Source organism: Terrapene carolina, unplaced genomic scaffold, assembly GCF_002925995.2.
Source record: "Terrapene carolina triunguis isolate 2854851 unplaced genomic scaffold, T_m_triunguis-2.0 Scaffold49, whole genome shotgun sequence".
In the NCBI taxonomy this organism is placed as follows: Eukaryota; Metazoa; Chordata; order Testudines; family Emydidae; genus Terrapene; species Terrapene triunguis.
The window spans coordinates 2,268,619-2,285,408 of record NW_020664400.1 but is presented as its reverse complement, the minus strand read 5'-3'; the positions used below and the strand labels follow the sequence as shown (position 1 = coordinate 2,285,408).

Here is a 16,790-nt window from a genome sequence, read left to right as displayed (position 1 = left end):
GTGGGGAGGGGTGCTGGCTGTGTGGGGAGCTCCTGGCTACTCCAGCCCCAGCCTCTCCCAGCAGGGGGTGCTGCGGGGAGCAGGGCAGCTGGCTGTGGGGGGAGCTCCCAGTCCCGGCTTCTCCCAGCAGGAGGAGTAAGTTAGTAGTCCCAGTTAGAAATCACTAAACCCTGTGAGCTTGGCCATGACCCCACATGCACAGAGGCCTGTGTGTGGGGATCCCGGGGATCCCTGCTTCAGCGGGGTGGGGAGGGCAGCTGTAGGATTAAAGCCCACACTGGGGCGACATGCCAGAGCGGGTTTCATCTGCAACCGCTAACGTGGAGCGGCTCAGCCAGACGCCCGCAGCGTGAGGCCCCTAGCTCCAGGCCGGCACTGCTTCCCTCGAGCCTAGTGGCTCAGTGCACCTCAGGACCTGCAGTCTCTGTCCTGCTGCTTCAGTGGCCGCCTCTGCGGGCAAGGTGCCAGTGGCTCTGGGGGTGCCAGGGCACCTACCCCACTTCTCCCCATGCATCCCCACCCCTGGGTGGGTTTGCTGACAGCTCCACAGAGGACTGCATCGGGGTGGTTCCGTGTGCTTTGGCCTCCAGCAGCTTTGCCAGTTCCCAAGACTGGCCTCCTACAGGAGCAGAGAGGGCCTCAGGCCTGCTGCAGAGGGAAGGGGTTAAGGCAGCAAAGCTCGCCTCTGCCCCTGGGCGCAGGGAGGAGGCCCCGTGCCCTACTGCTGATTCACAGGTCGGCCCCCCTGCCCTCTCCTGCGGTGCCTCCTGGGCTATAATCCCTGGGAAGGAACAGGCTGTTTCCTTGTTCCAGGAACATGTTCTGCAAGAAGCACAGAGGGCACAAATGTGTGCTGCAGGGGAGCTGTGCGCAGGCAGACGGTCAGCACCAGGGAGCACAGGGCAGGCCTGCCTGGAGGAGCCTACAGCACAACTCGTCCACCCCACACACACTCCAGCCAGCTACCGGGGCCCAGCACTTACTCCTTTCTCCCTCCCCCCCCCGCCCAATCCCGTACTACACCTGCAGGGGCCCTGGCAGGTTTAGGACAGGGCCCTTCCCCAGCCCAGCTCCCCAGGAGGAGCAGCATGGAGAAGCCAGAGAATTGTGCCCTAGGGGAGAGTAGTCCTTCCCTCCAGGTGGGGACTGGGGAAGGAGCCTCAACTCCCCCAGCCAGCCGGGTACCCCTGGCACAGGGGCCCCCAGCCATCCTGCTTCAAGACCATGGATTAGCTCTTCATCCCTGGGATGGGGAGGGGGCGGGATTGGATTCTCTCTGCTATTTTGCAAAAGGCTAATGCACGGGGCTTGTGGCAAACTGGCATCCCTGCCTGGTGGCTAGCAGGGGGCTTGGGTGCAAGGACCTTGCCCCATGCCTCAGTTTTCCTAGTGAGCACCTGGGGTGAGCATGTACGTACAGAGCTGTCCCCCCTCCCCAGACGATGCAGGGCAGGGGGGCATTCTCCCCTTGACTCTCTGCTCTCCAGAATCCTCCCTGGGCCAGTGCTGAGGACATCCCTTTCTTGCCAAGCATTGGCCTGGAGTTGGAGTTTAAGAGAGCACCAGCTGCTACCCATGCCGGGGAGAAGCTGGTTTAAACTTGTCCACTGCAGGACATTGGTTTGAACTGGGAGCAGCTCTTGGAGGACAGCGCATTCTCCTCCTCCCCCCCCCCCCCCCCATGGGAACGCGGTGCCCGTGCCGGGCTCAAAGCTGCAGGATGTGCCATGGCCCTGCTCCAGGCACTGGCAGCCAAGCGGGAGTAGGGCCAAGGCAATCGCCGTGGCCCTCCCCGCAGAGCTCTGCCCTGCCATGGCACGGGCCAGGCTGTGGGAATAATGGGAGGGAGAGACACTGGGCCCTGCCCCAGAGTGCAGGAGGGGCCAGCTGCTGATGGATGGCACCCAGGTCTGAAACAGGGCACTGGCGCCCCATGGGTGGGGGTAAGGCGCTTCAGCACCCGGATGGGGCTCAGCATGCCCAGTGCCTGGGCTCTCTCCTGGCTCCTGCTCCCATCAGGGCAGCCAGAGTCTGGTAGCTACAGTGTCCCCAGTTCTACCAGCAGGCTCTGGTGCCCCTGTGTGCCAGAGAGCCGGGGCAGGGCTTGGCACAGGTGCAGGTCAGATGGGGCAGGCACAGCAATAGAAGGGTGATGGGGGCAGAGTGCCACTCTGGCATGTGGGCAGGGAGGCAGAGAGCCCCCCAGGGCTCCATGCCAAGGCCCCAGGCTTTGGGCATTGTGCTGTAGCCTACCCCCGCAAAGCCGGTCGCAGGTCACGGGGCCTCGCCAGTGACTCAGGGCCCCATGAAAGGGTTAGTCACTGCCCCTGCTAGAGCTGCCAGCTGTCCCTTCCCCCAGGCTGAGCAGGGAGGCAGGAGCCTGGCTGCAAGCTGGGTGGGAGCCCCAGGACCTGGAGACAGATGCCCCCAGCATCCCTTCTACATTGTAGCCTGATATTCCTGGCCGTGGCTTGGTCTGGGGCTGGGGCTGGGGCTGGGCCTGGGCCTGCCAATTCCCTACAGCACCAGGGGAGCGGCCTGACCCCCTCCCCTCCCCCCGCTGCACTCAACCCTCCACTGTCCCAGTCCAAAGCCCTGTCTGGGCAGGGGAGCCCCTGCCTGGTAAACACTCTCTGAGGCCCAGGCAAGGAGAGGAGCTGGGGGAGCCAAGCAGACTACCCCCCGCCACAAAGCACACCCTGCACCCTCCCTCACCCCCCTACTGTGTCCAAGCCACTCCCAGGCTCAGCCATGGTAGCTGGAGTGGCTCTGATCACCCCTGCAGTGCTCAAGCCACCTTGCAGGGCTCTCTGGGCAAGCTTGGTGCTGACCCCCATTACCTGACCTACTCCCCAGCAAATGGACCCCTTGGGGGTAAGATCCCCCAGCTCTCTGCAGCTGGCACTCTGGCACATTGCGGCCACCTCTGGGATGGTGCCATGCACAGCAACATGATGCCAGGCAGGAACTCCTCCCCCCCCCACCCCCCAGCGAGGAGGTTTGGGCCAGACAGCAGGTTTAGTGCCCACCCTCTTGCAAAAAGCGCTGGTGAGTCCTTCCCATCTGCACGGGGGGCAGGATCCTCAGTGTCACCACTCCTCCTGGCTGCAGAGCCATCCCTGACTCAGAGAGGAGAGTGCCCGACACGGAGTCACCTGTGCTACCGCCTGGGTGGCACTCTAAGCATTTGCCAGCTCTAGTGCTGTTTAACTTGTTTGACCTGCTCCAAAGACCTTTGCTTGTCCTTAGATCAACCCAGGACATGCTTAGCCTGTGGAACCCACTGCCATCAGATAGCATTGAGGGCGAGAGTAATGATTGACAGAAGAGGCTTGACCATGTATCTGGATAATGTGACCGGGCAGAGGATGGTGCTGCTGTGTTAAACTGGGGTATTGCCACTTACTAGCCCTCCCAGCCCCCGTCTTCCTGCTGGCTGTATAAAGCAGCTGGGCCCAGTCACCTAGTAGCTCCAGCTGCCTTGACCTCCCAGCCCCATAACCCTTTCCTGTCTGCTCCTTGTGACCCAGAGGGGCACTGTGCACTCCCCTGGCACTGATAACAGGGTCAGGAAGGGATGTTCCCCATGGACAGTTTATTCCAGAAGGGCCCACCAGGGGATTTCTTGCCTCCATGATCCCAGCTGGGGATGGAGCAGCTCCAGGCTGAGTGCTTATTTGTGTCATGTTGCCCCTTGTTCCTCAGTCCTTTGTTCTGTCCTACTCCCTCCTGCCCCGTGCTCTGGCATGCCCAATTCTGCTATGGGCACTGGCTGAGGAGTGCGATTCTGGTGTTTATATCACACAGACTGGTGCTGTTTGGAGTTTCTGCGGAAGGCCCACAGCTGGGCTAGCAGGGGCTGCAGGCCGGGATTGAGTGGCATCAGCAGCTCTGAGGCAGCAGGCAGAGAACCCATTTGTCAACTCCAAGGGCAACCTCCCTCCCCATTTTACCTCCCACGGAACGAACACGCGGCTGGAGGCTCCTTCCCAGGGCACTGACAGTGGCACAGGCTAGATCAACAGGGTGGCTACTTCGTGCAGAACCTCATGGCCTTGCCCTGCAGCCTGGCAGCTGGGTGGGTGCTGGAGTGGCAGGGCGACCTGGGGAGCTGATGGGTGGGGTAGAGCGTGGCCATTCCTGGCATGTTCCTTGACCTTGTGTATTGCTTTTCCTCCCCCCCCAACCCCTTTAAATGCAGTCTCCTCCACCAGCCCTCGGCAGGGTCCCCTCCCGGGGGCTGTTGCTGCTGTCCACAGCAGGGGGGCCTAGCAGCCCCTCTCTCCCCATTTGTGGCAGGATCCATCTCATGCCTGCCCTCCTAGGTCTCCATACCTGGTCAGCTTGTTGGGGACTCCAGGGTAGACCTTCCATTGCCTTGCAAGATCATTTACAAGTGGGAATGGAGTCCTTGCCCACCTGTCATGACTCCATAAGGGGCAGGATCGGGCCCTGAGTCACTAGCTTCTCCACTCAGCTCCTGCCTTGTCTCTGGCACTGTGAGAGCCTTCTCCTCTGCAACACCGGTGCTGGGAGCAGCCCCCCCCCCCCCCCCCCCCCCGCTGTGCCGGGGGCCCCCCCCCCCCCCCCCCCCGGGCTTTGTCTTAGTGGCCCTGCAGCTCAGCCACACAGCCAGCTCTCCCCTATCCCTCTCTCTGCGGGGCCCTGCTCTGGGATGGGTGGCGGGTGATGAACCCTGGGCCACCTGTGGCGAGGCGGCCCCATCTCTGCATTTCCCCGTGGTGGGGCCGTATCACCCCTTCACGCTGCTCCCCGCACAATGAGGTTACGGAGAAATCTAATTCAAGCATTTCCTCCCCCTTCCCACCCTCACCTCGGGCTTTGCCAAGGGGCGCAGGGCTGGAACACTCAGCTGGCCGGCTGGTCCCTGGAGGGCGAGTAGGGCAGAGAGAAGGGATTGTGTGTTGGGGGGGGGTCAGAGGGAGGCATTGGAGGGGGCTGTTGTATCTGAGCCATCACAGAAGCACTGGTGTTCTCACACACACACACACACACACACGCTGCAATATGGTGGAATGCCCCTCCCCACTCAGCATGGGGCAACTGGGGCTGGCATCTGCTCTGCTAGTGCTCGACCCGCTCACTCAGCCAGGCTACAGGAGATGAGGGGGATCCCTCTGGACGCACGGCCTCCCTCCCACCAGCTATTTTCACAAGTGTGATGATTTTATAGTGCTATGGGGAGGCAATGGGAGAAGGGTGGAGGTGGCAAGCTGGCTTTCATCCTGAGGGATAGGACGGTCTTTGTGCAGCATGGGGTGAGGTGCCCTGCATTGTCCTTGCACCCCTGGGAGGTCATCAAGTGCCTCTCCGATGCTTAGAGAGAGGATCGCCCTGCAGCGGCTCCCCATGGTCTCTAACACACAGTCACATGGTCCTTAACTCTGCCCTGCTGCAGAGGCCATGCCAGGGTCCCAGGGCAGGGGGCAGCACAGAAATGCTCTGTGGGTTAGCGAATCTCTGGTGTTCCCAGGAAGACTGGGAAGTCTGTGTCCGGTTTGGAGAGGGGTTGCTGGATCTGTGCTAACACTGCCACCCTCATTCATCCATTAACAAGGCTAATCATGTAGCTTACACATTCTACAACGAATTGATCAATAGTCAGGACATGCCCAAATCAGAGTGAACAGTTTAACCAAGTGCCTCTGTCTGTGTTCTCCATCAACTCTGCCCCCTTAGGTGCTTGCATTTTGACACAACTTTCAACTGTAGGGTCTCATAACCCAGGATAACACTGTCTTTCATTTCTGCAGCTACACTTGTATCCAAGAGAATGTGGGCATGATGGTATCATAATGCAAATGACCCAAGGAGGCAGAGTTAAGGAGATATGTGGTCGGCCTGAACTTTTGCTGTTCTTGACTTGAATGCGTATAACAGTGGAATGTAGTTTTGCATTTAATTTCCTAGTTGCTTAAAGATAAATAAGTGGGGAAAAGGAAAATCTCATGTCAGTAGTGATCCCTAAACATTCTTAACATTTAAAACCACACCTCTGTTTTTTTCAAACTTGGCTTCATTTTTAGATCTTGCTGAGATCTGCCAAACAAGCCAAGTCTGAAGGAAACCATTGGAATTAGTTCTTTTGTTTGTCTTCTAAACTTTTTATTAAGGCAAAGTTACAATAAAACATTGCCATACTATATCATACATTACTTTTTACTTATTCAGGATCAGATTAATAGTCAAAGAACCTGGCTAAAGAACCTGGCTTGCTGGCTGGGGAGCCCTCCTCCTTTGAGTACACTAAAAAAGATGACCAAGTTCTAAATAAAAGGTGTGTAGCCCCTTTCCCGTGCTCACCTTGAATTAGTTTGAAAGGCTAGAAGTCAGCAAAGTGGGTGCCAACACAGCAAGTGTACTTACAACCTGCGTGAAAAGCGTCTGTATTCACCGAGTCTCCAAGGCCCAGATCCTCAAAGACAGGCACCTAAATATGGGTATCTTAGGGAATCGTAACTCAGGCTTTTTGCCAAGGGACTGGTCTCGTGCAGATAGAGAGGGGGAAGAGAGCAGAGTTTGGGGGTCTGCAGATGCCCCCCTCAATAGCAGTCTGAATAGAATATGCCCTGGTGCAGGGAAGTGGATTTGTTTTGGTTTTTCAGTTTTGCTGAAAAACTGTTGAGAATTTTGATCACTTAAAAAAAAAATCCAACTTCAGGTGATCTTGTGTGAGGAGCCAACGAAAATGGAGGGGGAGAGGGGGGAGTCTGAAAACTGATTCTTAGCCTGAGTGATCAGGTGAGACTGGATACCAGCTACAGTGCTGCCTAGCTCTTCTCCCTCCCTTTGGCGCGGGCAAAATCCTTTTGTGTGGTGTTAGTGTGTTAACATGGGACTGGTGGAAGGAAGGGAGAGCTAGTGGTTAGAGCAAGGGGGCTGGGAGCCAGGGCTCCTGGGTTCTATCCCCAGCTCTGGGAGGGGAGAGGGGTCTAGTGGTTAGAGCGGGGGGGCTGGGAGCCAGGACTCCTGGGTTCTGTGCCAGTAACCTCAGCCAAATCCCGTCACCTCTCTGTGCCTCAGTTTTCCGCACCTCTAACAGGGATAATGAGCCTGACCCGGGAGTCTGGGGCAATATTGGTTAATGTTTGCTTGGAGCTCCTTAGGAAGCACTAGAGTTGGGTGGAGATGTTGTGGGGTTTGCCCCACTCAGGTGGCAGCCTGGGGCTACAGCCCCCCGCCCTCCCCAAGGGTGCCATGGGATGGAGGTGGCAGGAGTTTTCCTGCAGTGAAATCCCTTGTTTGTATGCTCCCCTCTGCAGCCTCTCTTGGTGCTGGCTCCTGCGGGGAGAAGGCCATGCTGTTCCAGAGGGGCTGTGGCTGGGAGGGGGCGGGCGGGTGTCCCTGCTGCTCCAGCTTGTCTCCATCACAGGACAGACCCCAGGGAGGGGCTTTCAGGGAGAGCGCCCTGGCTGGGGCCAGCCCACTGCAGCCAGAGCTAGGACTGGGTCTTGCTGAGCCCTCATGCTAAATTACTAGCCCTGGCCTGCCAGCCTTGGGGAAGAGAGTGCAGAGCCCAGCTGTAGGGGGTCACTCGGGAGGGAGGAGTCTGGCCTGGTGGGATTTGCCATTGTGCAGAGATCCCTTAACCTGATCGATGCCTGGTCTGACCCTGACCCCCCCTCTCCCCCATTGGCTGGTTGGCTCTGGGAAGCAGGGAGCTGGTTAAAGCCCCACCCCCATTAGCTCAGCAGGCGTCACAAGTTGTAAGAGGGGGAAGAATGCTGAGGGGGGGGGTTGGGATAGGGGGAGACTTGGCTAATGGATGTCTCTTGTTTGGGGGAAGGGTGATGCAGAACTGGGGTGGGGAGTAGCAGGATGTCCCGGGGGCCATGCCCTGGGGGGTGGGGTAAGGATTTATTTTACATCTGGCTGTCTGCCCCACTGGCTGGATTCCCCAGGCTGAGACTGAAAGCAGAATTTCAGAAGCTGATCCCTGCCCCTGGAAAAGGGGCTGGTTGCAGCCCCTGGGAGGAGAACCTGACCTGGCTCTGCGCCCCTGGAGCGGGCTCTGGGTGCCCAGTGCTGGGACAGAACCTGACCCGGATCTGTGCCCGTGGAGCAGGCTCTGGGTGCCCAGTGCTGGGAAGGGAACACGACCTGGATCTGTGCCCCCGGCACAGGCTTTGGAGGCCCGGTGCTAGGAACGCAGTGTTGAAGTGGCTGTTGTGTTGTGGGTGCTAGGAACGCAGTGTTGAAGTGGCTGTTGTGTTGTGGGCAGTCAGAGAGCCGAATTGAATTCCCTTCTCTTGGGGGGGGGGGGTGCAGGTGGGCATCCCCCTTGCACCCAGGGCTTTGGAGAAGAGTCCTGGCACTTCTTTCCCCCCCCTCCCCGCAGTGCATGGGTCCAATCAGGGTCTGCTATTTGCTAGTCAAACCCCAGCCCGGCCCCTTGCTGAGCACTAGGGAAGAGGGTGCTGTGTTTGGGCAGTGCCAGGAACCACACTGCCCCAGCACTGCTAGCTGGGATGGCAGTGCGGGGCCTATGGGGTGCTTGGTGTGTATGGGTGAGGGGGTCACAAACAGACCTGTGTGCAGGGCCGCCCAGAGGATTCAGGGGGCCTGGGGTCTTCGGCGGCGGGAGTCCTTCCATTCCGGGTCTTCGGGCACTTCGGCGGCGGGTCCCGGAGCGAGTGAAGGACCCGCCGCCGAATTGCCGCCGAAGACCTGGAGCGGAAGAAGCTCCGGGTCTTCGGCAGCGGGTCCTTCAGTCGCTCCGGGTGTGTTCGGTGGCACTGAAGGACCTGCCGCCGAAGACCCGCCGAAAACTCTCGTGGGGGCCCCTGGGGCAAATTGCCCCACTTGCCCCCCGGGCAGCCCTGCCTGTGTGTGGCCCAAAACACCTCTCTCCTGAGGAAGAGGAAAGAGCCTGATTATCTGAATGTACAGGAGACAGCTGAGTTAGGTGGGTTCATAATGCTGATATTAGGAAGGTTAGACATGTGCTTTGCACACCACTGGACTTTAGTCCAGTAACTCCGGGGTTAATTTATAATGGCAGTGTGTGCATGTGACCTACTGTGTTTCTCTCTTTGGGTGATAAATGGGAACACATTGTTGCAACTGATGTTCTAGCCTGCAGCTGTGCTTAGTCTGGAAGAAAAGCTATGGGGAAGGGGAAATGGGGTCTGACACTGGACCAGAATGTGCTGTTTTCTCTTCTAAAAGGCTTTGAGAGATTTTGTTTCTATGTTTTAATCCAAACGAGCCCTTGGATGTTCACAGTTTTCCAAAACATGCGCTGTCTGGGGCAGGAATTTTCCAGGCTTGGGGGGTCTGCCTGAAGGAAATTATTGGTTTTTTTTTATTATTTTATTTTGGAAAATTTGAGCAAAAGCCATTTGAGTCACTGGAGGTGGGGAAAATATCCAGCCGTATTCAGGGCAAAGTCGGCTGAGGTTTGACTCCAGGGCCTTCCTGGGGACTGTGGCCTTGGCTTGGGTTGGAGACCAAATATTTTTGGTTTAGTGACTGAGGTACGAATGGTTGAAAATCACACGCTGAGCTCGAGCAGTAGATATTAAGTCCCAAGGGCTGGACAAGCGGATCTGTGTGGACGAAGCCCTGGTGAGGCTCTGACCCTGCTCATCTGGGTCTGTTTGCAGGATCTGTGCACAGCTAGCGAAGATTGCCCTGGGGAGGCTGTGTGGCCTAGTGGATATAGCACTGGATAGGGACTCAGGAGACTGGGTTCTATGGCCAGTTCTCCCACTAGCCTGCAAGATGCTTGGTGAAGCCACTCCCCTAAATTTGGATTCCTCTCCTGGGGCTGCACCCAGGGAGGGAAGTGACTGTGTGAGGGGAAAGTGTGCCTCAGTTTCTCCCATTCTTTGCAAAGCAATAAAGAGTGCGGGTTAGGAGTATTAACATTATTGTTGGTTGAAGGGATGTCTGAAAGCAATGGATTTTTTTCCTCTTAAAAAACCTAGAAAATTTAATCCAAAGAACTTGGTTAGTGCAGCACTAAATTCGCAGAGATCAGAGCAAAAAGATACATGCAGAATTGATGATTACTTGTTCTGTTCATTCCCTCTGAAGCACCTGGCATTGGCCACTGTCGGAAGACAGGATACTGGGCTAGATGGACCTTTGGTCTGACCCAGTATGGCTGTTCTTATGTTCAGAACTTAAGACTCCCATGGCACTGCCACCTCAGCCCCGGGGCTCACACCTGAATTCTCTGTTCCTCTCTTTGGGATCAAATGTGCAGCATAACATAGGTGCTGAGCCGATGCTACTAGTGGGACCTTAAACTTGAGTACTTTCTGTCTTACTCTATTAATTGCACTGCAATGGTGCCTAGGAGTGCCAGTCACGGACCAGGACCCCAGAGTGCCAGGTGTTGGACAAACCTAGAACAACAAGTCCCTGACCCAAAGAGCTGGGATTTTAGCTGTTGCAGCGGGGGGACGGCGGGTTGAACTTAATAAAAGGGAGGTCTTTGTTAAGGTGCCTGGTGGGTGTAGGCAGAGCTCAGGGGGGTGTCTGGAAGCCTGGTGGGTGCTTGGAGTTGGAGATTGGGGACATCCTGTCAGTTAGGGACGGGGTTTAGCACCGTTCACTGGGGCTGGATCATTAGTTAAGGACCAGCTGGTCAGGGGAAGTGGGTGGGCTGGGGGCGGGGACTCAGTGCTGGAGATGTAACAATCCTTGCTGTAGTTTTCCTGTGGCAAGCAGAGCACCTGTGAACACCCCTCCCCCGGCTCCCCTCTCAGGCCTCCCCCCAGCCCTGCAGCTCATGGGGGGGATGAGCAGCTCCCGCCCCCCCTCCCGCCATGCACCGGGCTCCCTCCCCCGCAGCCCCTTTGCATCCTGCCCCTGTTCCTGCGGCTGAGCTCATGCGCTCCCCTCCCCCATTGGGAGCACCAGCCAAGCAGCCTGCCATTGAGGGCCCAGCCAGCAGCCCCCTTCCCCCTCGCTCCAGACAGGCCTCCTCTGTCTGCTCAGCCAGGCACTGCCCATATGGGGAGAGGCTGCCCCTGCCCCTAGCGGGTGGAGGGGCAGCTGGCAGACAGGTCCCTGCTGAGGCAGGATCCCAGGCTCCCCACGGGGATCAGGAGCCCCTGACTGGGGTGTGGGGTGCTCTGGCCACAGGCCTGTCTCCGGCACACAAGGGAAGCGGGCGGTGGCAGGGAGCCAGGGTTTACTGTTTCCCCTGCTCTGGTGCTCCATGGCTGAGAGGTGGAGGCTGCTGGGCGGAGGGGGGGGCTTCAGTTATTGTCCCAGCCCCAGGCCTGCTTCCCTTCCCCCCCAGCACCAGGCAAAAAAGGGGGAGGGCAGCCTTTGCCCCGCCTTACTTCCCCTCTGCTCCAGAGGGCCCTGCCGGATTCCCGTGCTGCCGGCTCCCCGCCAGGAGGCCTTGGCTCCACCTCGTGTTTGCAAACAGGATCCAGGAGCTGGTCGGGGCTGTTCCAGCCGGAGACGCTTTCCTTCCTCACTGTGCTTGGGATGGCACGCTGCTGCATGCGGGGACGTTGGGCACGGGACGTTTCAGGGCGCCCCACAGCCAGCGCTCCTGCCCCACTCGCCACAGCACCCCCTGCTGGGAGAGGCTGGGGCTTGAGTAGCTGGGAGCTCCCCTCATAGCCAGTGCCCTGCCCTGCTCCCCACAGTGCCCCCTGCTGGGAGAGGCTGGGGCTGGAGAAGCTGGGAAATCCCCCCTCAGCCAGTGCGCTGCCCCACCCCCCCACAGCCCCCTCTTCTGGGAGAGGCTGGGGCTGGAGAAGCTGGGAAATCCCCCCGCAGCCAGTGCACTGCCCCCCCCCCCACAGCCCCCCCTGCTGGGAGAGGCTGGGGCTGGAGTAGCTGGGAGTTCCCCCCCACAGCCAGTGCCCTGCCCCACCCCCACAGCACCCCCTGCTGGGAGAGATCAGGGATGGAGTAGCCAGGAGCTCAACCCACAGCCAGCGCTACTGCCCTGCCCCTGACAGAGTCCCCTGCTGGGAGAGGGCGTTTCCTAAAGAGACCTTCTCCCCCTGCCTGCTGTGCCTGGGGCGTAGTGGCCCCTGAGCCAGACGGCAGGTGCTGTGGGTTTGCTCTGGTTGCGTCATGCCACTGGCTGCGATCTGTGGGCCAGGGAGAGTTAACCCAGCGAAACTAGGCCAGCCCTCCAGCCCGCGCATGCCAGGACCTTGTTTTGCCAGATCTGGGCAGGACGCCAAGTTCCTGCTGGCTGCTCTGTGAAGCTAACGTAGTTGGCGTTGCCGAGCCAATGTGACCACTTCCCCTCAAGAGAGCCCCCACACGTCATTGGGGGGGGGCAAGAGAGGAGTTCTGGGGGCCCAATACAAGGGGATGGGTGAGACCAGGGGTCCAGCCTAAGGGGGTTGAACTGAGTTGAAGGGTTCACCTTATCTGACCCGACCAAAGGGCTGGGACACAAACACCGTGCAAGGCGCCAGGGTCCGCCCCCGCCCGGCCTTGGGAAGTGGGGGGGAGGCTGTGGGGTGCCAGGGATGGACCGGGAGGAGGGCGGGTGCGACCTGGGACTCAGGACTCCAGGGTGCCGTTCCTGGCTGAGCTCCAGCCTCCCTGGGTGACAGCTCCCTCCCCACAGCCCTCTGCCACCCAGGGATAAAGATACCGTCCTTGCCTGATCATGCTCATGAGATGTCATGGGGCTGCGTGGGAGCCTCCATTAATATGGAGAGGGGGTGCAGCAGGGTGGAGAAACATGGCCAGTGGGAGGGGGCTTCAGGCAGAGCAGACGTGGGGGGCGGAGCAGGTGGGCGAGCGCATCGGCTCTTTGCCTAGCCTTGCCCTGCTCTCTCCTCAGCCCTGTCTGAGTCACAGCCCCTGCCACCACGGCTCAGTGTCCAGTACTGCCCTGTGGGTCTCCTAGGGGCAGCGTGGGGCCACCCCATGGACCCCCAAGGAGGTGGCAGAGCATTAGCACCTTGGGGAAAGGGTTACTCAGGCCAAGACGGGCAAAGCCCTGTCACCTCAGCCACTGGGCAGAGGGGCATCACTGTGTGTCAGGGAATGTGGGGGTGCCGAGGGGTTGGGGGCTTTGTGAGCAATCGTGTTCTGACATAGAACGGGAATAATTTTCACAGGGAAAACCATTCCCAGTGCAGGTCTAGCGGGGAGCTCCCCCCCAGCCAGAGCTGCTGCCCCATTCCCTACAGTGCCCCCTGCTGGAAGAGGTCTCCCCACACAGCACTCCTGCCACGCTCCCCACAGCTGGCGCTGCTGGGAGAGGCCGGGGTTGTAGTAGCTGGGCGCTCCCCCCACAGCTGGTGCTGCTGCCGGGGCTGGAGTAGCTGGAGCTCCCCCTGCAGTGCCCCATGCCAGGAGAGCCTGCCTAGAGAGCTAACACTCCGTGTGGCTGCTGCCTCCTTGTAGTGTTAATGCCTTGGCGCTCTGTCCATCCCTCCCCAGTCCGGCTGGAGCCACCCAGCAGCCGTCGCTGTTCCCGAAGACCCAGCACGCAGCCCACTCGCCTGCCTGCAGCCAATGAACTCCATGAACCCAATGAAACCATCCCTCCCGCCCACGCCGCATGGGTGAGTGTTTCTGTTCGTCTGTCCGTCAGTCCGTCTGTCTGTCCCTGGCACACCTTGGAATTTGGGGGTGGGCTTTCCAGGGAGATGTATGGGGAACTGGGGTCCTCCCTCACCCCTTCTGCCGGCTGGGATGGGGAGAGCAACAAAGCTCCCATGCACATCTCCAGCATTACCCACCACGTGGCACCAGAGGACGGGGTGATGTGTCTTGTATCAGTTCCGCACAAACCTCGCAGATAACCACCTTGTGTTGCCTCCTGCCCTGTCCCTGCTCCCCCACATAGACTCAGCGCCTCCTCCCCCATCATGGATCCCCCCAACTTAGCACCTCCTGCTTGGCAACAGATACCATCCCAGCTCTTCCCAACACTCATAGATAACCTCATAGACCATCGTGATCATCTAGTCTGCCCTCCTGCACATGGCAGGCCACCGAACCTGGCCCACCCCCTCCTGTAACAGACCCCTCACCTCTGGCTGAGTTACTGAAGTCCCCAAATCTTGATATAAAGGCCCCAAGTTACAGAGACTCCACCATTTACACTAGTTTAAACCTGCAAGTGACCCGGGCCCCACGCTGCAGAGGAAGGCGAAACCCCCCCAGGGTCTCTGCCAGTCTGACCCGGGGGGAAATTCCTTCCTGATCCCAAATCTGGCTGTCAGTTCGACCCTGAGCATGTGGGCAGGACCCAGCAGCCAGACACCTGGGGAAGAATTCTCTGTAGTATCTCAGAGCCCTCCCCATCAAGTGTCCCATCGCTGGCTGTTGGGGGTATTTGTTGGTAGCAGTCGCAGATCGGCTCCATGCCATTGTAGGCAGCCCCATCAGGCCATCCCCTCCATAAACTTATCAAGCTCAGTCTTGAAGCCAGTTCAGTTTTTTGCCCCCACTCCTCCCCTTGGAAGACTGTTCCAGAACTTCACTCCTGTGATGCTTAGAAACCTTCACCTAATTTCAAGCCTAAACTTGTTTCTGGCCAGTTTATATCCATTGGTTCTTGTGTCCACATTGGTGCTTACCTTAAATAACTTCCCTCCCCCCCTCCCCTCCTCATCCACCGGAGCCCCCTCTCTGGCCATGGATGCCTCCAGCCCTGGCCACGTGTGTCTGTCCAGTTGCACCATCGCCCCCACCAACCTCCCAAAGGGATTTTTAATGGCCTTGTTTTCTTTCTAGTGATGGTTCATTTGCATACGAGTCAGTTCCTTGGCAACAGAGCACCAATCAGCCTGCAGGATCTCTCTCCGTGGTAACCACCGTGTGGGGCGTCAGCAACAACACGTCCCAGAGCCAGGTACCCGCGGCCACCTCTCCAAGTCACGGGGACACAGCTGGGGGTCCCCTGGGCGTGGCAAGGGCAAGGTCTAGAGAGCTGCCCAGAGCTGCGGTGTTTTTGGGAGCCCCTAAAACATTGCCAAGGGGAAAGCGTCCCTGAGACCTGTCCTGGGACCCGTACCCACCTCCTGCCCCTCTGCCAATCCCTTCTCCCCACCCTTTGTCCCTGCCACACCAGCCCCCCACATATGTCCCATCCCAGCTCCCATCCCTCCAACCCCAGCCCCTCACGTTCTGCCTCTGCCAACTCATCTCCCCCCACACACCACCCCCACTCCATCAGTTCCCCACAAACACCGCCCCTTGCTAACTCTGTGCCCACACGTGTTCCTCCACCAGCCCCCCTCATCCCTCCATCCCCCTCTTTCCTTCCCCCACTCCAGGCACACTGCTGGGGCTTGGGCTGCAGCCCCTTGGCTAAGGGGGTGTGGTGAGGGGCTCCCGGGGCTGGGTGCTGCCTCTCTCACCCCCTCACACCACTTCTCTTGGGATCTGTCCTGTGCAGGTTTTTGGAAACCCCATGGGCCCTGGGGGAAACGCCTCTGGAAACCCCATGATGCCCGGCATGGCTGGCAGCGGCTCTGGAATGAACTCGCCTCAGTTTATGGGACAGCAGCCTTTCCCAGAGGGGGCCACCGGCAAGGGCTACGTGCAGCAGGGGATGTACGGCCGTAGCACGTACCCCGGGGGGCCGGGCTTCACCACTAGGTAAGGGGGAGGCCTTGGCATGGCTCAGATGGTGTCATGCCCAGTCTCTGTGTGGTGGGAGTGCTCTCCTGAGCACGATGGCTTCTCAGGGTCATGGGCAGCCCTGGTGTAATGGGAGAATGGAGCTATTCTCTCTAATAAGCCCTCAAACACCCCATGCCCACACAAACTGCGGTGCTGTGCTCCCCCTGCTGGCCAGATAAAGAGCCATCCCCATCCTCCCACCATCATTGATGGCACTGGGGAGCCCAGTCTTGGGATGGGATGGAGGCTCCTTCTGGGAGATGGGGGGTGGGGGGAAGGAAACGCCATTACGGCCTTCAATGGGGGGAGTCCCACAGCCCTTTGCAGAAACGGCCCTGTGACTTCCCCCCCCCTTTTTCTAGTTATGCAGGCAGCCCCAATGGCCCCGGCGGCATGGGCCTCCCTTCGCACACGGGCCGGCCCCCAGCCGACTTCACCCAGGCGGCTGCTGCAGCCGCTGTGGCCGCAGCAGCTGCCACAGCCACGGCCACGGCCACGGCCACAGTGGCTGCCCTGCAGGAGAAACAGAGTCAGGAGCTGAGCCAGTACGGAGCGGTAAGAGATGTGCCCCCTCGGCCAGCCAGCTGCTAGCAGGCTGGGGGCACTAGGCTGTAGTATTAAATGGGGTGTCGGCGTAACTCTGGGGCCCAGGAGCCCCGGTGGTGGGTACGGGCTGGGGATGGTGCACAGGTGCCTCAGCGTCGACAGGAGCAGTGTTGGCGTTCTGGGGGCCCAGCGGTGATAGGTGCTAGGTTGTGCTGGGTGCCCCAGCGGAGAAGCAGGGTGTTGGGGTTGGTGGGAAACCCAGCACTAATAGATGTGTAGGAGGGGAGATGGGTGCTCTGGCAGTGGTAGGTATGTGTGGGGTGGGGTAGGTGATGTCCATGGGGTGGGGGGGTCAGTGATGGGAGTTGGGTGCTGGGTGCATGTGTGGGGGGGTGAGTGATGAGTGCTGAGTCTATGTGGGGGTTCAGTGATGGGGTTGGGGTGTGGGGGGTCAGTAATGGGTGCGGGGGGGTTAAGTGATGGGTATATTGGGGGGTCAGTGATGGGGTTGGATGTTGGGGGGTCAGTGATGGGTGCATGGGGGCTCAGTGACGGGTTTCGGTTGGGAGGGTTCAGTGATGTGGTTATATGTGGGTGGGGTCAGTGATGGGTGTATTTGGGGAGGGGTTAGTGATGGGTGCGTGGGGGGG

At 59.2% G+C, this 16,790-nt stretch overlaps 1 protein-coding gene across 2 annotated transcripts in view; it reads left to right on the top strand.

The window, feature by feature from the left end:
* Positions 1–16,790, top strand: part of LOC112119362 (zinc finger MIZ domain-containing protein 2-like) — a 45,126-nt gene that overhangs the window by 11,178 nt on the left and 17,158 nt on the right. For both annotated transcript variants that reach the window (XM_026656580.1, XM_026656575.1), the window contains exons 2-5: positions 13,402–13,526; positions 14,704–14,821; positions 15,368–15,570; positions 15,957–16,149. In XM_026656580.1, the coding sequence (XP_026512365.1) occupies positions 13,477–13,526; positions 14,704–14,821; positions 15,368–15,570; positions 15,957–16,149 (564 nt within the window). In that variant the 5' untranslated portion in view covers positions 13,402–13,476. The remainder of the gene's footprint in view (positions 1–13,401; positions 13,527–14,703; positions 14,822–15,367; positions 15,571–15,956; positions 16,150–16,790) is intronic.